Source organism: Myxine glutinosa, chromosome 1, assembly GCF_964187855.1.
Source record: "Myxine glutinosa chromosome 1, kmMyxGlut1.1, whole genome shotgun sequence".
Taxonomy (NCBI): Eukaryota; Metazoa; Chordata; class Myxini; order Myxiniformes; family Myxinidae; genus Myxine; species Myxine glutinosa.
Genome location: NC_136261.1, coordinates 94,626,318 through 94,649,874, shown reverse-complemented (window position 1 = coordinate 94,649,874; position 23,557 = coordinate 94,626,318). Strand labels below are relative to the sequence as shown.

General features: G+C 52.8%; 1 protein-coding gene across 2 annotated transcripts in view; it reads right to left on the bottom strand.

Annotated features, from left to right (window-relative positions):
* The window catches only part of LOC137426494 (uncharacterized), a 29,956-nt gene extending 9,067 nt beyond the window's left edge, over positions 1 to 20,889 (bottom strand). The window contains exon 1 of one of the 2 annotated variants that reach the window (XM_068115088.2): positions 20,675 to 20,889. Coding sequence is in view for 1 of the 2 variants with exons in the window: in XM_068115083.2 (XP_067971184.2) it covers positions 20,245 to 20,255 (11 nt within the window). In the remaining variant the exon portion in view is untranslated. Of the gene's footprint in view, positions 1 to 20,244; positions 20,359 to 20,674 lie in introns of those variants that run through there. The other variant, XM_068115083.2, reaches the window with a different exon arrangement.
* Positions 20,890 to 23,557: the final 2,668 nt, after the last annotated feature.

Below are 23,557 nucleotides of genomic sequence, written 5' to 3'. Positions count from 1 at the left end.
AGGCCCTCGCGCCCGGGTGGGAGAGGCCGTGGATGGCGTCAAACACCTGGCGCTGCCAGCCTGCGGGCACGATGGGGGCGAGGACGCCCGAGGGAGACGTCGCACAAGAGGGCCGCGCCCGCGCCGTCGAACGGCACCTCGGTGACGCGGAGGCCCGTGACGGCGGTCCGCAAGGCCTGGACGTCGGGGTCAGCGGCCTGGTCCGCTGCCATCCGGGCATAGTCGATGCCGAGGTGGACTGCGTGGGCGACGGCCCGGGAAAGGCAATCCGCCACCGGGTTGTCCTTCCCCGCGACGTGCTGGATGTCCGTCGTGTACTCGGACACGGCCGAGAGGTGACGCTGCTGCCGGGCCGACCACGGCTCAGTGACCTTGCCCATCGCGAAGATCAGCGGCTTGTGGTCGACGAAGGCAGTGAACGCACGGCCCTCGAGCAGATGGCGGAAGTGCCTGACCGCCAAGTGAAGTCCGAGCAACTCGCGGTCGAAGGTACTGCAACGGCGTTCGGGCGGGCGAAGCTGCCGGCTAAAGAACGCCAGCGGTTGCCAAGCTCCACGCACCCATTGCTCGTGCACCGCGCCCACCGCGTAGTCCGAGGCATCGGTGGTGAGGGCGATCGGTGCATCGGGCGCCGGGTGCGCGAGCATGGTGGCGTTAGCCAAGGCGAGCTTCGCGCCCGTGAACGCCGTGTCCATCTGCTCGGTCCAGGTAACGTCGCCTTTGCCCGGCTTACCTCGGAGAGCTTTGTGCAGGGGGCGCAGGAGCTGGGCGATACGGGGCAGGAACCGATGGTAAAAGTTCACCATGCCCAGGAACTCCTGCAGCCCTCTGATCGTGCGGGGGCGCGGAAACCCCTTCACCGCCTCCACCTTGGCCGGCAGGGGGGACGGCTCCGTGCCTGGTGACACGGTGCCCCAGAAAATCGATTGTGGCGGCGCCGAACCGGCACTTTGCGGGGTTCACAATCAGGCCATGCTGGCCCAGGCGTTCGAAGAGCGTGCGGAGGTGGCGTAGGTGCTCTTCGCGGGACGCGCTGGCGACGAGGATATCGTCCAGGTAGACATAGACAAAATCCAAGTCGCGCAGGACGCTGTCCATCAGTCGCTGGAACGCCTGAGCCGCATTCTTCAGACCGAAGGGCATGCGCAGGAACTCGAAGAGTCCGAATGGCGTGATGACCGCCGTCTTCGGGACGTCCTCCGGCCTGACGGGGACCTGATGGTAGCCGCGTATGAGGTCCACCTTCGAGAAGAAGGACCTGCCCGCCAAACGGGCGGAAAAGTCCTGAATGTGGGGGACGGGGTAGCGGTCGGGAGTCGTGGCGTCATTGAGACGGCGATAGTCCCCGCACGGTCGCCATCCCCCGCCGGGCTTCGGCACGATGTGCAGCGGCGACGCCCAAGCGCTCTCTGAGCGCCGAAGGATGCCGAGTCGCTCCAGGGTAGCGAACTCCGCTTTTGCCACCGCCAGCTTCGTCGGCTCGAGGCGGCGTGCCCGGGCGTAGACCGGTGGCCCGACGGTGGGGATGTGATGGGCCACCCCGTGCTTGACGGCCCCCGCCGAGAAGGTGGGCCGCGTGAGGGCCGGGAAGCCGGCGAGGAGGCGGGTGAATGCGTCCGCTGCCGGAAGCGTACAGACCAACGTGGCCGGAACCGAACCGTTCGGCAAGCCGCTTGGCAAGCTGCTCGTTGAGCTGGGCAACGCACAAGCGAGCGAGCTGAACGTCTTGGCCTGGACAAGACGTCTGCGCTTGACGTCGACCAGGAGCCCATTAGCGCACAGGAAGTCCGCGCCAAGCAGTGCCATGGGCACGTCGGCGGTGACGAACGTCCATCGGAAAACCTGCCCTGCAAACCGCAGAGAGAGGCAGCGTTTTCCGTACGTACGGATGGGCGTCCCGTTCGCGGCAAGCAGCGCGGGGCCCCCACCTGCGGCGTGCTTGTCTGACGTGCCGGCGGGAATGACACTCACCTGCGCTCCCGTGTCGCACAGGTAACGGCGCCCGGAGAAGGTGTCCGTTATGAACAGCAGGCTGCTCGAACGGCCGGCGCTCATCGCCACTATTGAAGCACGGTGAAGGAGCACGGCGGATGACACCGCCGAGCTTCGTGGCCGAATTTGGCGTGGAACCAGCACCAGGTGGTGGAGCTGGAGGAGCGCGGCTGGCTCCGCCAGGCCGGTGTAGTTGGCGGGTTTCCCCGCGGTGGCGGTTTTCGCCGCGGCGGTGGGCGGGGCGTGGCGGCGTTCACGAGGTGCGTATCAGCATGCTGCGTATGCTGTAGAAGCTGATGCTGTGGAACATGCTGCTGAACATCAGCCTCGAGGGCCGTGACGGCCACGCCGACTCTCGCCCGCGTGTCCGAAGCGGCGAAGTACCTGTCCGCCTCGGCTGCCAATGCTCGGGGTTCCGTTAGCCCGGTCCCGGCCAACGCGAGGCGAACCTGCGCTGGAAGTTGGCGCCAGAAAAGCACCCAGAATAGCGAACCGGGGGCTTCGTCGCCCAACAGTGACAGCATATGGTCCATTCGGACCGACGGGCGCGTCTCACCGAGCTCGGGGAGATCCAGGAGGCAGTCGGCCCGTGCGTCGTCCGTGAGGCCGAACGTGGCTAGGAGTAGCCGCTTGAGTGCCTCGTACTTGTGGCCGTCCGGTGGGTGGCGAAGGACGGACACAACTCGAGCGGCCGTGCCGGGCCCGAGGGAGGCGACGACGTGGCAATAGCGCGTGTCATCGCCGGTGAGGCGCCGAAGCTGAAAGTGGGCTTCGGCCTGGACGAACCAGACTTCGGCCTGAGCCTCCCAAAATTCCGGAAGTTTGACGAAGTTGGCCATGGCAATGGCGTCGCGTGTGGAAGGATCGCTCCGGCAGATCCAACGTCGAGGGTCACCAGTAAAGCGCGGCGTTACGCGCGCTGCTTGTGAGCAAGGAGGAAGCGGACAAGCGGTAACATATAAACGTCTTTATTGTAAGAGCTCACTGTAACACTGTACCGCTCCGGGCTGGGCGCCCGGTGTATATCATGAGGCCACGCCTACCCCTCGGGCGTGGCCACCGCCCACTTGGTGCGTGGAATGATGTCACCACGCCAGTGGGCTTTTGTGTCCGCCGCCACACTGTGTATATATGTATATATATATATATATATATATATATATATATATATATATATATATATATATATATATATATATATATACATACATACATATATATACACAAAGAATTAAGTTAAGCACCCCCCCCATGTTTTTTTACAATCTCGCACATTACAAGTTTGTTGTCGTCAAAACAGTGTAATATACCCATGATATTGCTATATTTTCTGGAGAAGTGATATTATGGTCACATAAAAACATAACAATCATGCCGTTTTCAATATTTTATTCTGAATAATTTAAGGTGAAATTTTTTGGGAATTTTAGGCATATTTTCACCTCAATTTAAGTATGGAGCTATAGGTCCATCACGGACAGTGTGGATGACGTTTATGTTTTCTAACGTACAGTCATTGTTCTGAGAAGACCTCTAGCGATCTTTGCGTCAATAACGTGTGTAGGACCCACGTGATCGGATCACTGACTCAACCCTACGTCTCATAGACCCTGTAAGCCGTCGTATGCGTTGCTGTGGCAGGTTGTTCCATTCCCGATGTAATGCACGTTCCAATTCATCCAGATTGGCTATTGGAGGGACCATCTTCGCAATTTGTCGTCCCAACATGTCCCAAACGTGCTCGAGGGGGTTCAGGTCAGGACTGTACGCAGGCCAGGGGATGGTTGTCACAGCACCTTGCTCCAGCAAGGCTCGGACGCGTCTCGCACGGTGAGGCCTGGCGTTGTCATCCATGAAGATGGGATTGACGCAAAGATCGCTAGAGGTCTTCTCAGAACAATGACTGTACGTTAGAAAACATAAACGTCATCCACACTGTCCGTGATGGACCTATAGCTCCATACTTAAATTGAGGTGAAAATATGCCTAAAATTCCCAAAAAATTTCACCTTAAATTATTCAGAATAAAATATTGAAAACGGCATGATTGTTATGTTTTTATGTGACCATAATATCACTTCTCCAGAAAATATAGCAATATCATGGGTATATTACACTGTTTTGACGACAACAAACTTGTAATGTGCGAGGTTGTAAAAAAACGGGGGGGGGGGTGCTTAACTTAATTCTTTGTGTATATATGTGTGTGTTTGTGTTGAGCCCCGCTATTCGCGAGTTCCGCGTAATCACGGGTGATAAAATTCGACCTGTTTCTCTATTAGCAGAAAAGTGTCTCGGGAATTCGCGGATTTTTTTTCTATTCACGGCCATGTTCTGCAAATTCGTGATTTTTCAAGGGCATTGAAACAATGCCCCGCTATTTGCGGTTTTGCTATTCACGGATTTTCCAAGAAAATATCCCTTGTGAATAGTGAGATCCGAGGGTGTACATGTGTGTGTGTATGTATATATATATATATATATATATATATATATATATATATATATATATATATATATATATATATATATATATACTGAAACGCAAAAGAAACTTACCACCTTTGAAACCTTTAAATATCAACAATAACACTGCGTGTAGTAAATGTGTGAACTTATTTGTGGACAATAGTGTCCTCACTGTCAGACAAAACGGTCACGGATGGTCACTTGAACCTTCAATGGTCACTTCATAGCACAGCTGTTGAACAGCCGTTTTGACTGTCAGTGATTAGCCAAGGGGTACGGGATGATTTTAATGAGCTGCACGTGATGTCTTGATATTGGCTTTAAAAAGGCCAGTGCAAAATGGGCATTTCAATCAACGTGCCAGGATTGTCAAGGGATCAACGGCAGCGTGCCCTGGGCATGCTGCAAGGCGGACTGAGCTACCGTGAGGTGGCACGTCGCCTTGGCTGTTCACACCAGACGATATCGGCCCTGGTGGACAGAGACACCCTCCACAACTCTGCAGATGACAGACCTCGATCAGGGAGGCCAAGAGTCACCACTGCAAGGCAGGACAGGCAGATGGTCCGAAGTCACCTGCGGGATCGATTCCGTCCAGCATCCCGCACTGCGGCAGAAACTCCGGGGCGTGCAAACCCACGGATCTCCAATGATACTGCACGAAGACGACTGCATGACTATGGTCTGACTGCCAGAAGACGATACAGAGGCCCCGTGATGACGGCTGCCCATCGCCGCAACCGACAGAGATGGTGCCAGCAGCATCAGCGGTGGACCTTGGCGCAGTGGAACGAGGTCGCTTTCAGCGATGAGTCAAGGTTCTGTGTGGACAGTCCTGATGGGTGTGAGCGTGTCTGGAGAAGAACTGGTGAGCGATATGCCGATTGTTGCGTGCGTCAAGCCAACAGGTGGGGTGGCCCAAGTGTGATGGTGTGGGCCGCCATATCAGGCCGGTACAAGGCGCCACTGGTGGTTGTGGATGGGAATCTTAACACCCAGCGGTATGTGGATAACATCCTGCGACCTCATCTGCTGCCATTCCTGCTAGACCACCCAGAACTGAGAACCTTTCAGCATGACAACGCTCGTCCCCATGCTGCTCGCTTTACCACTGCACCACTGCATTTCTCCAAGGCAAGAACATCAACACCATGCAGTGGCCTGCGCTCTCCCCTGACCTGAATCCCATAGAGCACCTGTGGGATGAGCTTGGGAGATGCGTAGTTGGCAGGGCCAGGACACGGGCAGAGCTGCTTCAGACATTGAGGACTGAGTGGGACAGAATCCAGCAGCAATCCATCCAAAGACTGGTAGGCAGTATATGCCGATGATGCACTGCCTGTATCCAAAACAATGGTGGCCACACACGCTATTGAAAGGGGACTGACATTGCACCCTGTGCTGTTCTGTACTGTAGAACAAACTGATGAGATGGTGTATCTTGGTCAAAAACTTGACATGTCATCAATAAAATGCCAATGTTTCAATTAGCAATTATTGTTGGTTTGTTTTATTTTGAACTGTTACAATTTTATTACATTTCAAACAAGTGGTAAGTTTCTTTTGCGTTTTCGGTCTTTTTGAAGTTGGTCAAAATGGTCAAATGTTTTGGTCAAAATGCCCATTTTGCACTGGCTTTTTTTTTCTTTTTTTTTTGTATACAAGATCGAGGCTCGTGAAAGAGCGAACATTAATCACACAGAAAGACAAACAGACACACAAAACAAATAACATCGGGAGCGGTAGACAAGATGGGGAGAGAGGGGGAAGGACACAAACACAACATTTGAGAGCAGGGACCGAGAGACATGGAGACATCGAGAGAACTGTGGGAGGGAGAGGGCTTTGGGGGGAAGGCATGGGAAGGGGGGGGGGGGGTGGGAGAGGTATAAAACATATGGACACTGCCAAGACTTCCAGGAAAGAAGTTGGAATTTCAAACAAGGTGGATCTGGGGTGAATTAGTGGGGGTAGAAAAGATCAAGGTTTTGGATGGGGGAAGATAAGAGATGGTGGTGAACAGCTGTTTTGAAGACCTGGAGAGAGGAGTGTGATTGAAGTGAGTGTGGGAGTTTGTTCCAGAGGCGGGAGAAAAGAGGAATGAAAGAGTGAAGGTGAGCAGAGAGCCGAGATTTCGGCAGTTTAACCATCAGAGGGTGGCTGGCAGATCTTGTGCGACCTGTAGGAATATTTGGGGGACAGAGCACAGAGAGAGCTGGGGGAGCAAGGCCGGAGAGGAGTCGGTAGAAGACAGAAAGACCACCTACCTGCCCGCGGTGAGTGAGTGAAAGGCCCTCAGAGACAGCTTCATCGCGGGAGATTCCAATGATTCTGAAAGCTTTGGATTCAACAGCGTGAAGCCGAGCCAGGTGTGAGGCAGGAGCACCAGCCCATAGGGGAGAACAGTATTCCATTGAGCTGCGGATGAAAGCCTTGTATGTGGTGAGGAGCTCAGGTGTGCCTAGGAAGGACTTCGCACGACGGAGGATGCCCAGTCGGCGACTGGCTTTGGAGGCCAGCTTGGAAATGTGGTTTTCCCAAGAAAGATCATGGCAGATGGTGAGACCCAAAAGCTTGAGCGACAGAACTTCTTGGAGAGACTTGTTGAGAAAGTAGATGGGAGGGTTGTCCAGTCGATCTTAAAGCCAATATCAAGACATCACGTGTCTTAAAGCCAATATCAAGATATCAAGACATCAAAATCGATTTTAAAGCCAATATCAAGACATCACGTGCAGCTCATTAAAATCATCCCGTACCCCTTGGCTAATCACTGACAGTCAAAACGGCTGTTCAACAGCTGTGCTATGAAGTGACCATTGAAGGTTCAAGTGACCATCCGTGACCGTTTTGTCTGACAGTGAGGACACTATTGTCCACAAATAAGTTCACACATTTACTACACGCAGTGTTATTGTTGATATTTAAAGGTTTCAAAGGTGGTAAGTTTCTTTTGCGTTTCAGTATATATATATATATATATATCTATATATATATAATTATATATATATATATATACACAGACTTGGCATTTAATATGGAATATTTTTTTTGTGGGGGTGAACTTACTTTTCAAGATGACCTAGAACCAAAAGTTCATTAGAATTATGTTGAAATTATTCTAGATTTTGTTAATGTGACCTTTAAAAGAAACAAAAACCACATTTGACATTTTGAAATAAATTGATCCTTGAAAGTGATGTAAACTGATATCAAACTCAATTCACGGACAGTACTGTGTTAAACTTCTGTACGTTTTCCAGAAGTATCTCTTTATTTTGCACATTAGCCAAAAAAAAAAATTAACAAAAACAAAAGTTAAATTATGACTGGGATTACGGACAGTAAAATTACAGTTCAGTACTTCGTGTAACCCCAACGAGCATTCAGGAGAGCACGTACACGTCGAGGCATGCTCTTCACGAGATTTGCCAAGGTTTGGACAGGAATCGCTTGCCATGCAGTGACAATAGTCTGCTGCAATTCACACACAGAGGTCGGCTGCTGGTCCAAGTTGTCGATTTGACGCGTTAATTCTGCCCACAAGTTCTCTATCGGATTCATATCCGGGGACATGGCAGGCCACTCCATATGCTCGACACCACGGTCTGCAAGAAAATGTTGGATCATGCGAGCACGATGAGGCCGTGCATTGTCATCTTGGAAGACAAAGTTTCCTCGAAAGGCTGCATGAGCAAATGGAAGCAATATTTCTTCCAGAACGGCCCTGTACTTGAACTGGTTCAGGTTTCCATTCAGAACAACCAGGTCAGTTTTGCCCCCTGCATGAAAAGCAACCCAAACGGTCACCCCACCACCTCAAGCTTGGACTCTTGGCACAATACAATCTTCGTTGTAGGCTTCATGCACTTGTCTGCGCACTCGGTTGCGGCCATCTTGACGATAGACCAGAAATCTAGACTCGTCACTGAAGGTCACGTGATTCCAGTGTCCTGGCTGCCATTGACGGTGCTCTCTGGCCCACTGCAATCGACGCTGGCGGTGTTGGCTGGTCAGGCGTGGCTTTCTCAGGGGACGCCTGCCACGATAGCCTACTTGAACCAGTCGTTGGTTGACTAGCCTTCTGGATACAGGCACATTTGTCAGTTGCTGCCACTCAGCCCAATGCCAATTAGCTGACTTGGTACGGCCATTGCAGACTAACCGGTGCAGCTGGCGATCATCTCTCCTTGTGGTTCTGCGGGGACGTCCTGGCCTCGGTATTGGAGTAGGGACACCCCTCTGAGCATTTCGTTTCAGGATCTTTGACACCTGACCTTGAGTGATGCCATACTGCCGAGCAATAGCACGCTTTCATGCCAGAATTTCGTAAAGCCACCACTCCATGACAAACAGCATTGTCGAGTTGACGGACCATCTCCAGAGGAAGCGGCAATAACTTTTGAAGACGTGCAGCAGTTCTTTTCCACCAATACAGAACGCAACAACCCTTATATACACGATTGTGAAGCCAATCGTCAAATGTACCTGTCCTTACATTTTGTCACGCCACCTGTGATATTATCCTGTTATTGACTTCTTGCTGCGAAAGACAATCAGTGACATGGTTCTTTTAACAAATAAATCACCGAAGCGTAAAATAAACTCACCAGATTGATATACTGAGTTCAGAAAGTAAACCCAAGTCAAGAAAAAAAAAATTCCATATTAAATGCCAAGTCTGTATACACACACACACACACACACACACACACACACACACACACACACACACACACACACACACACACACACACACACACACACACACACACACACACACAACATGGGGGAACGGTGAACTCTCATCAAGATTAAGTCTTGTCGACCGCTGTGAGTGTGCATTTTAAAAGTCCCACGTGGCATTTAAAAAGTCCCACGTGGCATAAAGAAAACTGTGTCCATGACAACCATGTCATCTTTCTTATATGGTTTGCTCGTTTGTGAGCAACGTATCTGGAAAAGTTATGGATGGATACGGTTGAAACTTGGTGGACAGAATTAAATGTGTGACATGGACGAATTGTTGAGATTTTGGTGAAGATCCAGATCCAGATACGATAATCTTTAAATGATTCTTCACCATTGAGAGATAGGGCTAAAATTTATTGATTTTAAAAATGATTGTGAGGGCCTTTCACTCACTCACCGCAGGCAGGTTGGTGGGCTTTCTGTCTTCTACCGAGTTGCTTTCTTTCTGTCTTCTACTTCTACCTTGCCCCCCCCAGCTCTCTCTGTGCTGTGTCCCCCCAAATATTCCTACAGGTCACACAAGATCTGCCAGCAACCCTCTTCTGGTGAAATTGCGAAAATCAAGACTCTGCTCACCTTCACTCTTTCATTCCTCTTCATGCCCACCTCTGGAACAAACTCCCTTACTCTCTTCAATCCCACTCCTCCCTCCACGTCTTCAAAGGAGCTGTTCACCACCATCTCGTCTTCCCTCATCCAAAACCTTTATATTTTCTGCCCCCCCCCCCTGAATTCACCCCATATCCACTTTTTTGAAATACCAACTTCTTTGCTGTAAGTCCGAGCAGTGTCCCTGTGTTTTATACGTCTCCCACCCCCCCCCTTATTTTTTCTCTCCACCAATTTATACCTACATGACGCTCAAGAAATTTCATCATGATTGGATGAAGTTTTGTACTTGTCGAATTATGATGTCATAATGGAGGCACCTATGACACCATCATTAACATATTTTTTTCCCCATGGAGAGTTCTTTACAATGAGCCATGTCTCAATTTTTTCTATTAAGCGTTTTTGGAGATATAGAGGTGCAAAGTTTTTTGGTTTTTCCAAGATGGCGGCCGAACCACGTGACCTATGACGTCATAATCATTTAAAAAAATTATACAGGTGGAGGTGCACCTATGGTGACAATTTCCTGTCAATCAGACCAACGGTTGCAGAGAAAATCACATTTATTCTGTGCGGACAAACAAACAAATGAAAAATCACTCATGGAGTAACACTTGGCAAAACAGAACAAAGTAGCATGGCACTCAGTGGAGCATCCTTTTGACCTCAAAAATAATTAGTGGTTGAATTCAGTGACCTGATATGCAAACTGTCTTCAAAGTTTAAGTTAATCGGATGAAAATTAATAATTTTAGAAATTCGGCCTATGTTGACCTTTTGGCCTATGCTGATCTCAAAAATAGTTGGTAGTTGAATTCAGTTCGCTGAAATGAAAGTCCTATTCAAATTTCAAGTCAATTGGATGAAAATTAAGGATTTTAGAAACTTGACAAAAGTGGTTGACCTTTGGCCTATGTTGACCTTTTGGCCTATGTTGACCTCAAAAATAGTTGGTGGTTGAATTCAGTGCACCGATATGTAAATCCCATTCAAATTTCAAGTGAATGGGATAAAAATTGAGGATTTTAGAAATTAGAAATTGTTGTTGACCTTTGGCATATGTTGATCTTTTGGGCTATGGTGATCCCAAAAATAGTTGGTGGTTGAATTAAGTTTGCTGATTTGTAAATCACATTCAAATTCCAAGTCAATCGGATAAAAATTGAGGATTTTAGAAATTTGAAAAAGGTGGTTGACCTTTAGCCTATGTTGACCATTTTGGCCTATGCTGATCTCAAAAATAGTTGGTGGTTGAATTCATTTTGCCGATATGTAAACCATCTTCAAATTTCAAGTCAATCGGATGAAAATTGAGGATTTTAGAAATTAAAAAAAAGTGGTTGACCTTTGGCCTATGTTGACCTTTTGGCCCACGCCAATCTCAAAAATAGTTGGTGGTTGAATTCAGTAAGTCTATATGTACATCCTATTCAAATTTCAAGTCAATCAGATGAAAATTGAAGATTTTAGAAATTTGAAATGGTTGTTGACCTTTGGCCTATGTTGACCTTTTGGCCTATGATGATCTCAAGAATAGTTGGTGGTTGAATTCAGTTTGCCGACATGTATATCCTATTCAAATTTCAAGTCAATCGGATGAAAATTGAGGATTTTAGAAATTTGAAAAAAAGTCATTGACCTTTGGCCTATGTTGACCTTTTGGCCTAAGCTGATCTCAACAAGCGTTACGCCTAGGTCCCCCGTCGGGGAAATGATGCGAGTTGACAAAGTGGAACATGCAGAAAACATGCTATTGTAGCGACCCATGGGTCCCCCAAGCGAGACCAGCAGCAGAATCTCCTTGCTCCAGCCGGTGACGTCACCGGCGGACAACCTTGGCGCCGGGGTGGCTGGTCACGTGACCACCAAAGCGTGCCGCGCGTGCGGTTATAATCCTTTGCACCTGTCGGTCATGTGACCAACGAAACACGCCTCGCCAAAGAGGCGTGGCTTTCGGTTTCGGTTATGCTTTCTGGTTTGGATATATATGCAGCCCGATAAACGGGCTTTTGAGAGTTCCCGAGTTGGTTTTTACAATAAATATCTTCTCGGACGAGTTTGTGCCTTGCCCATCATTTTGTCCATCTCATGCTGGAGCACGGGCTCCTTCACTGGTGACCCCGAATTTACGACACGCGATGGACACCGCAGTGTCCCTCAAACTGCCCACCTTCTGGGAAGCACATGCCGCCGTCTGGTTCGCGCAGGCGGACTCCCAGTTCGCCCTGCGTGGCATAACGGAGGACACCACTCGATACCATTACGTGGTCGCCGCACTTGGCTCCGCGACCGCCGCCCGTTGCCTGAGCTTCCTCCAGAACCCGCCCGCTGACGGCAAGTACGACGCCATCAAGGCACTTCTGCTGGGCGCTTTCGCCCTCTCCCTGGCTGAGCGCGCATGACGCCTGCTCGACCTGCCTGAGCTCGGCGATACGCGCCCGTCCGAACGCATGGACTACATGCTCGCGTTGCTCGGCGAGCACCCCTCGGATTTCCTGTTTCAGGAGCTCTTTCTTCGCCAGCTCCCGGCCCAGGTACGGGTCGCCCTGGCAGGTACGACCATCGTGAACCCCCGCGACCTCGCCAAGGAGGCCGACAAGATCGCTGCGGCGAGCCAGCTCGTCGGGGTGGCGGCCGGGAGCCTTCCCGCCCACCCGCCCGAAGCCCGCGACGCAGTTTCCTTCCCGGAGGCCGCCGGGCCGGCGCGACTGGCAGCGGCGACGCCGCGTCGGGCGGAGCCCCTGCCAGACCCGGCCTGGTGTTATTTCCACGCCAGGTTCGGGCGGCAGGCCCGATCATGTCGACCCCCGTGCACGTTCGGCAAGTCGGGAAATGGGCGAGCCGGCGTTCCCTACCAGCAATGAACGCCGGCCGTTCCGGAAACCTGCTGTTCATCGCGGACCGAGCGTCGGGGCGGCGCTTCCTCTGCGACACCGGCGCTCAGCTGAGCGTTATTCCCGCTTCGGCGGAGGACAGGCGGGCCGCCGTTTGCGCCCCCCCCCCTTGGTCGCGGCCAACGGCTCCGCCATCCGCACCTTCGGCCCACGCACCGTCGCCCTCCGCTTCGGCAGCCAGCTCTTTCACTGGGAGTTCGTGACGGCGGACGTCCCCATGGCTTTGCTCGGGGCCGATTTCCTGTGCGCCCACGGGCTGCTGGTCGACGTGAAACGCCGGCGTCTCGTCAACGCCCAAACTTTCAGCTCCCTGGCATGCGCCTTGAGCCGTGCCCACCGAGTTTTCCTGCGCCCTCCCATTGGCGGACGACTTCGCACGCCTCCTTGCGGAGTTCCCGGCCCTCACACGACCGACATTTTCAGCCATCGCGGTGCGCCACGGCATCGAGCATCACATCCCCACTACGGGCGCGCCGGTGTACGCCCGGGCTCGCCGTCTCGACCCCGCCAAACTCGCCGTCGCCAAGGCCGAGTTTGCGGCGCTGGAGCGCCTCGGCATCGTGCGGCGCTCCGACAGCGCCTGGGCCTCACCGCTGCACATCGTCCCAAAGCCGGGGGGCGGATGGCGGCCATGCGGCGACTACCGCCGCCTCAACGACGTCACTTTCCCAGACAGGTACCCCGTCCCGTACATCCAGGATTTTTCCGCCCGGTCGGTGGGGCGGACCATTTTTTCAAAAGTGGACCTGATTCGGGGGTACCACCAGGTGCCCGCCCGCCCGGCCGACATCCCGAAGACGGCCGGGATTACACCTTTCGGCCTCTTTGAATTCCTCCGGATGCCCTTCGGCCTCAAAAACGCGGCGCAGGCATTCCAGCGCCTGATGGACGGCGTGCTGCGCGACTTGCCGTTCCTCTATACCTACCTGGACGACATTCTCGTCGCCAGCACGTCCAGAGCCGAGCACCTCCTCCACCTCCGGACGCTGTTCGGCCGCCTCAGCGAGCACGGATTGATCGTTAACCCGGCCAAATGTCACTTCGGTGCGGCGACGATCGACTTTTTGGGCCACCGCATCACCCGGACCGGCGCCATGCCGCTACCGGCCAAAGTCGAAGCCATCGCCGCTTTCCCGCGCCCCCGCTCCGTCAAGGCGCTGCAGGAGTTCCTCGGGATGGTGAACTTTTATCACCGCTTCATGCCCCGAGCTGCGCAACTCATGCGGCCCTTGTACGCCGCCCTCCGCGGCCAGCCGGCGAAGCGCGACATCGTCTGGTCCACGGACATGGACGCTGCTTTCACCGGCGCGAAACGGGCCCTCGCCAACGCCACGCTGCTGGCCCACCCGGTACTCCAGGCTCCCATCGCCCTCACCACGGACGCCTCCGACTACGCCGTGGGCGCGGTCCATGAACAATGGGTAAACGGGGCCTGGCAGCCGCTCGCATTCTTCAGCTGGCAACTCCTGCCCAACGAGTTAAAGTACAGCACCTTCGACCGCGAGCTCCTCGGGCTGTTCCTGGCCGTCTGCCATTTTCGCCGCCTCCTGGAGGGCCGCCCGTTCACGGCTTTTGTCGATCACAAGCCGTTGGTTTTCGCCATGGCCAAGGTCACGGAGCCGTGGTCGGCCCGCCAGCAGCGCCATCTCTCCGCCGTGTCGGAGTACACCACGGACATCCGGCACGTCGCCGGGAAGGACAACGCCGTGGCCGACTGCCTTTCTCGAGCCGGCGCCATCGCCGTCCACCTCGGCGTCGACTTCACCCTCATGGCAGCGGACCAGGCCACTGACGGCATGGTGCAGGCGCTCCGGGTGGCAGACACGGGCCTCTGCTTGACTGACGTCCCCGTCGCGGACACGGTCCTGCTGTGCGACATCTCCCAAGGCCGACCTCGCCCCGTTGTGCCGGTCACCTGGAGGCGTCGCATTTTTGCTTCGCTCCACGGCCTCTCTCACCCGGGCCGGAAGGCGTCCCAGCGGCTGGTGGCGGCGCATTTCGTCTGGCATGGGCTGCGACGGGACGTCCGCGACTGGGCCAACGTCTGCACACCCTGCCAGCGGGCCAAGGTCCACCGGCATACCCAGGCTAGGCTGGCTCCCTTCACCATGCCCGAGCGACGGTTCGACCACGTCCACGTGGACCTGGTGGGTCCCCTTCCCCCATCGCAGGGGTTCACCCACCTGCTTACCATGGTGGACAGGACCACCAGGTGGCTGGAGGCCGTGCCCCTCACCTCCACCACCACCGCTGACGTGGCCCAGGCGTTCATCGCCACCTGGGTCGCGCGTTTCGGCGCACCGGCAGACATCTCGTCGGACCGCGGCCCACAGTTCACGTCCGAACTATGGGGCGCGATCGCCCGCACGTTGGGCGTTACCCTACACTGCACCACGGCTTACCACCCCCAGGCCAACGGGTTGTGCGAGCGGTTCCACCGCTCCATGAAGGCCGCACTCATGGCTGGCCTCCAGGACGACGGCTGGGCCGACCGGCTCCCGTGGGTCCTTTTGGGCCTACGCACGGCCCCCAAAGAGGACCTCCAGGCGTCCACCGCCGAGCTGGTGTACGGCCAGGCCCTCCGCATACCGGGCGAGTTCATTCCCGACGCCACCAGCCCCTGGTCCGCCGCGCGCCAGCGCACGGACTTCCAGGAGGCCGCCCAATGTTTCGCCCCGGTGCCTACGTCCCGCCACGGCGACCCCCAATCCTACGTCCCCCCAGCACTCCGCTCAGCGGAGTATGTCTTTGTGCGCCACGACGCGCACCGGGGGCCGCTCCGACCACCATACGACGGACCCTTCCGGGTCCTACGACGGGACAACAAGTCCTTCATCGTCTGCATCGGCGGCCCGGATTTCGCTGGACCGCCTCAAACCGGCCCACATGGACGTCGGCCAGCCGCCACAGCTGGCTCTCCCACCGTGGCGCGGCCGCCCGCCCGTCCACTGCACCCCCCGTCCAACCACCCGCCACCACACCGGTCCCCCCCCCCCCCCCGCGACTGGCCAGGGGTCGTTTCGGTCGGGTCATCCGGACCCCCCTCAGGTTGACCTTCCTGGATCAAGTCCATTCTGGGGGGGCGTGTGTAGCGACCCATGGGTCCCCCAAGCGAGACCAGCAGCAGAATCTCCTTGCTCCAGCCGGTGACGTCACGGGCGGACAACCTCGGCGCCAGGGTGGCTGGTCACGTGACCACCAAAGCGTGCCGCGCGTGCGGTTATAATCCTTTGCACCTGTCGGTCACGTGACCACCGAAACACGCCTCGCCTGAGAGGCGTGGCGTTCGGTTTCGGTTATGCTTTCTGGTTTGGATATATATGCAGCCCGATAAACGGGCTTTTAAGAGTTCCCGAGTTGGTTTTTACAATAAATATCTTCTCGGTCGAGTTTGTGCCTTGCCCATCATTTTGTCCGTCTCATGCTGGAGCACAGGCTCCTTCACTATGATATGATATTTCGCTCACAAGGGTCAGACATACATGGAGGTGGCCATCTTGGATTTTGACGTGGCGACCCAATTTTCAATAGCGTTCTTCCTTATGCCTAGATACACCCACACACCAGAAGGTACTTCGCTTATCTTTCAGGATATTCATCTCTCAAGATTCAGACATACATGGCGGTGGCCATATTGGATTTAGATGTGGCGACCCAATTTTAAACAGCATTCTTCCGTGTGCCTAGATACACCCACACACCAGATTAGAAGTTGGTACTTCGCTTATTTTTCGAGATATTTCGCTCACAATGTTCAGACATATATATGGTGGCGGCCATCTTGGATTTTGACGGGGCGACCCAATTTTCAATAGCGTTCTTCCTTATGGCGAGATACACCCACACACCAAATTAGAAGTTGGTACTTCGCTTATTTTTCAAGATATTCATCTCACAGGGTTCGGACATACATGGCGGCGGCCATCTTGGATTTTGACATGGCGACCCAATTTTCAACAGCGTTCTTCCTTATGCCTAGATACACCCACACACCAGATTAGATGTTGGTACTTCGCTTATTTTTCAAGATATTCATCTCACAAGGTTTGGACATACATCACGGCGGCCATCTTGGATTTTGACGTGGCGACCCAATAGATACACCCACACACCAGATTAGACGTTGGTACTTCGCTTATTGTTCGAGATATTTCGTTCAAGTTTCAGACATATATATGGTGGCGGCCATCTTGGATTTTGACGTGGCGACCCAATTTTCAATAGCGTTCGTCCTTGTGCCGAGATACACCCACACACCAGATTAGAAGTTGGTACTTCGCTTATTTTTCAAGATAGGCAGGTTACAAGGTTCAGACATACATGGCATCAGACTTACATGGCGGCGGCCATCTTGGATTTTGACGTTGCGAACCAATTTTAAACAGCGTTCTTGCTTGTGCCTAGATACACCCACACACCAGATTAGAAGTTGTTACTTCGCTTATTTTTCAAGATATTTCGCTCACAAGGTTGACATATATATGGTGGTGGCCATCTTGGATTTTGACGTGGCGACCCAATTTTCAATAGCGTTCTTCCTTATGCCGAGATACACCCACACACCAAATTAGAGGTTGGTACTTCGCTTATTTTTCACGATATTCATCTCAAGTTTCAGACATACATGGCGGCGGCCATCTTGGCTTTTGACGTGGCGACCCGATTTTAAACAGCGTTCTTCCTTGTGCCTAGATACACCCACACACCAAATTAGACGTTGGTACTTCGCTTATTTTTCAAGATATTTCGTTCACAAGGTTCAGACATATATATGGTGGCGGCCATCTTGGATTTTGACGTGGCGACCCAATTTTCAACAGCGTTCGTCCTTATGCCGAGATACACCCACACACCAAATTAGACGTTGGTACTTCGCTTATTTTTCAAGATATGCAGGTTACAAGGTTCAGACATACATGGCATCAGACATACATGGCGGCGGCCATCTTGGATTTTGACGTGGGTTGCACCCACACACCAAATTTGAATGCGGTCCTTCGCTTACGCACGCACGTCGGCCCGCACGCACGGACGGACACACGGACGGAGGGGAAAGCCATAGTCCCCCTTTCGCTACGCTGTGCGACGGGGGACAAAAATAGTGGGTGGTTGAATTCAGTTAGCCGATGTGTATATCCTGTTCAAATTTCAAGTCAATCGGATGAAAATTGAGGATTTTAGAAATTTGAAAAAGGTGGTTGACCTTTGGCCTACGTTGACCTTTTGACCCCAAAAATATATAGGATTATGTCTGACCATGAACTCTACCATTTGGTGCAGGTTCGTGAAGATCGGTTTCAAATGGTGACCTGCAGGCAAGTATAAGTGAGCAGACAGACAAACAAACACACACCAACGTCCCTCACCAACGCCTCCTCCGGTATCACCTCCCCCAGATCTCATCCCGATGACACGCTCCAAGACTTCCCCATTGCATCATGTAATCTTGTTTTCATTATTCTTGCCCATCCCAATCACCTTATACATATAATCACACTCTGTAGTCTATATACTATCACACGGTACAAAGAAGTAAAAATTGGCACAGAGTTGGAGGCAGAAGTGGAGAGCCACTGTGATCAGAATGGTGTGCTGGGTGATGCGTTTTGTGTCCCAAAGCAGGACTCCATAATCACCCACGACGTTGGGGGGCCTCTATAACCGCCCACGACGTTGGGGGGCCTCCGTAAGCGCCCACGACGTTGGGGGGCCTCCGTAATCGCCCACGACGTTGGGGGGCCTCCGTAATCGCCCACGACGTTGGGGGGCCTCCGTAAGCGCCCACGACGTTGGGGGGCCTCCGTAATCGCCCACGACGTTGGGGGGCCTCCGTAATCGCCCACGACGTTGGGGGGCCTCCGTAATCGCCCACGACGTTGGGGGGCCTCCGTAATCGCCCACGACGTTGGGGGGCCTCCGTAATCGCCCACGACGTTGGGGGGCCTCCGTAATCGCCCACGACGTTGGGGGGCCTCCGTAATCGCCCACGACGTTGGGGGGCCTCCGTAATCGCCCACGACGTTGGGGGGCCTCCGTAATCGCCCACGACGTTGGGGGGCCTCCGTAATCGCCCACGACGTTGGGGGGCCTCCGTAATCGCCCACGACGTTGGGGGGCCTCCGTAATCGCCCACGACGTTGGGGGGCCTCCGTAATCGCCCACGACGTTGGGGGGCCTCCGTAATCGCCCACGACGTTGGGGGGCCTCCGTAATCGCCCACGACGTTGGGGGGCCTCCGTAATCGCCAAAGACGTTGGGGGGCCTCCGTAATCGCCCACGACGTTGGGGGGCCTCCGTAATCGCCCACGACGTTGGGGGGCCTCCGTAATCGCCCACGACGTTGGGGGGCCTCCGTAATCGCCCACGACGTTGGGGGGCCTCCGTAATCGCCCACGACGTTGGGGGGCCTCCGTAATCGCCCACGACGTTGGGGGGCCTCCGTAATCGCCCACGACGTTGGGGGGCCTCCGTAATCGCCCACGACGTTGGGGGGCCTCCGTAATCGCCCACGACGTTGGGGGGCCTCCGTAATCGCCCACGACGTTGGGGGGCCTCCGTAATCGCCCACGACGTTGAAGGGCCTCCGTAATCGCCCACGACGTTGGGGGGCCTCCGTAATCGCCCACGACGTTGGGGGGCCTCCGTAATCGCCCACGACGTTGGGGGGCCTCCGTAATCGCCCACGACGTTGGGGGGCCTCCGTAATCGCCCACGACGGTGGGGGGCCTCCGTAATCGCCCACGACGGTGGGGGGGCCTCCGTAATCGCCCACGACGGTGGGGGGCCTCCGTAATCGCCCACGACGGTGGGGGGCCTCCGTAATCGCCCACGACGGTGGGGGGCCTCCGTAATCGCCCACGACGGTGGGGGGCCTCCGTAATCGCACACGACGTTGAGGGGGTCTCCGTAATCGCACACGACGTTGGGGGGTCTCCGTAATCGCACACGACGTTGGGGGGTCTCCGTAATCGCACACGACGTTGGGGGGTCTCCGTAATCGCACACGACGTTGGGGGGTCTCCGTAATCGCACACGACGTTGGGGGGCCTCCGTAATCGCACACGACGTTGGGGGGTCTCCGTAATCGCACACGACGTTGGGGGGTCTCCGTAATCGCACACGACGTTGGGGGGCCTCCGTAATCGCACACGACGTTGGGGGGCCTCCGTAATCGCACACGACGTTGGGGGGCCTCCGTAATCGCACACGACGTTGGGGGGCCTCCGTAATCGCACACGACGTTGGGGGGCCTCCGTAATCGCACACGACGTTGGGGGGCCTCCGTAATCGCACACGACGTTGGGGGGCCTCCGTAATCGCACACGACGTTGGGGGGCCTCCGTAATCGCACACGACGTTGGGGGGGAGGTGGTCAGGTGGAGTCGGTGGACTCTAATCACACAATCGACGCTTGACCGAATTTTGATCAATATAATAAAAGAAGGTTATGAACCACATATTATTATTATTTTAGCCTAAACAAATGCATTGGTCAACACAACAAAGCGGTATTCAGTTTACTTACCTGATTGTCATTCACATCTGATGTCCAAAGCAAATGAGAACATACGCATTGTACTCATTACACTACAGGAAGTTAAACGGAATCGACCAACACAACAAGAACTTCCGCATTACTGGAAATCCCCGAAATATCCCATCATTACCTTCGCAAAAGCGGAAGGTTATGTTTTGATCGCTGTGTATTTATTTGTATGTCTGTGTGTGTGTGTGTGTATGTTATTCGCATAACTCAAAAAGTATTCAACCGAATTGCATGAAATTTGGTGGGATGATTGGTTATTATACGGGACACATTTGATTAGATTTTGGGAGCAATCGGGTCAAAGGTCAAGGTCAAGGTCACGAAAAGGTCAAAATCGTATTTTTACCAAGTACAGAACAGTAGCTGCGGCGAAGGTATGCGCTCTACCGAGTGCCCGTTCTAGTTTTACCTGTTGTTGACTCATCATCGTAATCGTGCCCATCTCTCCACAATGACCGTCTTCTTTACTCACGTCAGGTATGAATTTAACATCGTGCACATTATCCAAACACAAATATTTTAGTTTTACCATCGTTTTGTTACCCGAAAGCCCATGTTATCGGATAGGAAACCCGGAACTACGAACGAGCAGGAGCTATTTCAAAATTGCTCTTCTCGGAATTCAGAATCAGCCAATGATAGCTCAGGCTGGGCGGGGACTTTCAGGCTCCACCTCTCAATTGCACGTGCTGAGGGCGTGGCCAACACCAAGCATTTCATTGCGCTGACCTGTAATCATCGAGTAAACCAAACGCTAACTAATCCTACAACCCTAACATTGACCCTAAGTATAACTATAACCCGAAAACGAACTTGCTGGAATGAGTTGGACATTGAGGGAATTGTTCGCTATGCCGTAATCAACAGAATGGCGGAAGTGGAGTATATGCGATGGAGCGATCCTTTCCTTTCGTTAGTTGTCTTCTTCGATGATCGTCTTCGTTAGAAGGTCGTCTTCTTCTTCTTCTTCTTCTTATGCAAGCAGAACGTGCACGTGCCTGCGAGTCGCGCCATTGTCTGGGGGCGTGGCTGTACCGCTGATCTGTACCGCTGATGCAGTGCCCTCTGCTGGTTAGTGCAGGAAGTTGTAATTTGTTGAGGGTGCCGGCGATAGCCACTGATCTCGTGTAGAGATCAGTGGCGATAGCTCGCTTAATCTTCGTGATAGACACCGTGGGCCATTTTAACGTCAACCCGAGGGACGGCACACACATTGATGAATCACGTTGCCTGTGAAGCACCGGAATGACATGATGGGCTTATGGCTGGACCGGGATTCAAACCCAGGGTAGACAGCATTGGGGCAGGTGTGCGTACCTGTCGGAAATCCTGCCAGCCGTTCGGCAAGTTGACAGGTTGTCGTTCTGATGAAATGCCGGCAGGAGGCGTATTGTACCGCAACACGCCGTCGCTCGGAATCTCGGATTTGGAGTCAACACCAAAGTAGCGTGTGTGTGCATTAACGTTTGAATACAACATGCTTCCCAGTATGTTTCGAAAAGAGAAGGCCATTGTGCGCCATGGCAATATTAAAACATTGCTTGAGATGGAACTTTAGTATGTCACTTCGGGCAGTTGGTGGATGTGCTGAGATCACATGTGTACATGTGACATTTCAACATGATGGAACGAATGACCACCTCCTGTGTTTAAATCTGTGCATGACATTTCCTATAGACCATGGTGCACCGGCAGCAAGGGCGGTCTTAGTGATTCTTGGCCCCTCCCCCTCCACGCCCACTTCCCACTATGAACAATAACAAAGCGCCCAAGTTTCCAATGCATGTCCCTTCAATAATGCACCGAAGTTTGAAAATTGACTTCACTCTAATTCCCCAATATTCACGAAAACAATACAGAGAACGTAGAGCCGTTTCACCAGAGGCGACACCTGTGATTTTTCAGACTTTTTTTTCCCCCACATACCCTTGAACATTTTTACGGAAACTTGGTGCCAAGCTTTATTATGATAAGTTACAGAACAAGTTCGAGTTTCAGGGAGTTTCGTCAATTTTTCACCGAGTTATGTCCTTTTTGGACTTAGAAAACATCCCATCGGTGGGGAACATGTACAGTGCCTTCAGAAATTATTCAAAAATGAAACACAGAAATACCGAATTTACACGAGGATTCAGCCTTCTGAGTTCGTAGAAGCGCCTTAAGCAGTGATTGCAGCTTTCAGTCTTCTTGGGTGTGTCTGGATCAGGTTTGCACATCTGGATTTGGGGAGTTTCTCCCATTCTTCCTTGCAGATTTGCTCAAGCTCTGTCAAGTTGGATGGGGAGCCTCGGTAAACAGAAATATTCAGGTCTTTCCACAGATTCTCAATGGGATTCAATATTTTGCCTCATGCTCTGTCTTTCATGTGCCCTTTTCTCCGGAGTGGCCTCCATCTGGGCATTCTCCCATAAAGACTACATTTGTGAAGTGCTGCAGAGACTGTTGTCCTTCCAGCAGGTTCGCCCATCTCAGCCAAGGAACTCTGTAGTTCTTTCAGAGTGGTCATTGGGTTCTTGGTCACCTCACTGACCAAGGTCATTCTTGCCGGGTTGCTCAGTTTGGTCAGCAGGCCACCTCTATGAAGCGTCTGGGTAGTTCCGTATTCTTTCAATTTCCTAATGATGGAGCTTTCTATGTTCTTGGCAACTTTCAACACTCTTAAAAATTGTTTTATACCCTTCCTCAGATATGTATATACAGTCACGTGAAAAAGTAAGTACACCCCATGTAAAGTTTTGACTTTTTCAACATATTTCAACAGACTGCTATTTGATCTTCATTTCAACAATATTGATAGATAAAGGTGATATAATATAACAAATATCATGAAACATTTACATTTTGTAGTCCATTGTATAATTTAAATAAACATAAATGTAAATTTCGCATGTGGAAAAAGTAAGTACACCCCTACATTTATCACCACTTCAAATACCTAAAATTAGAATCAGGTGCACCAGCTCAGGTGCAAATGATTAGAACATCGTTAGAGAGGATCTTGGAGGAACCTGTCTTATTTAAACCTCAGACATTTCGTTTGGTTTGGTCTTTGTTGTTGAAGTGTGCGGCGTCACCATGCCTAGATCAAAAGAGCTCTCTGAGGCCTTCAGAAAGAAGGTTATAGATGCCTACGAGTCTGGGAAGGGATTCAAAAAGATCTCCAAACAATTTGAAATCAATCATTCGACTGTCCGGAAGATCATCTACAAGTGGAGAAGATTCCAAACAACTGCCAACTTGTTCAGGCCAGGCCGCCCCAGTAAGTTCAGCCCGAGAGCAGACCGCAAGATGC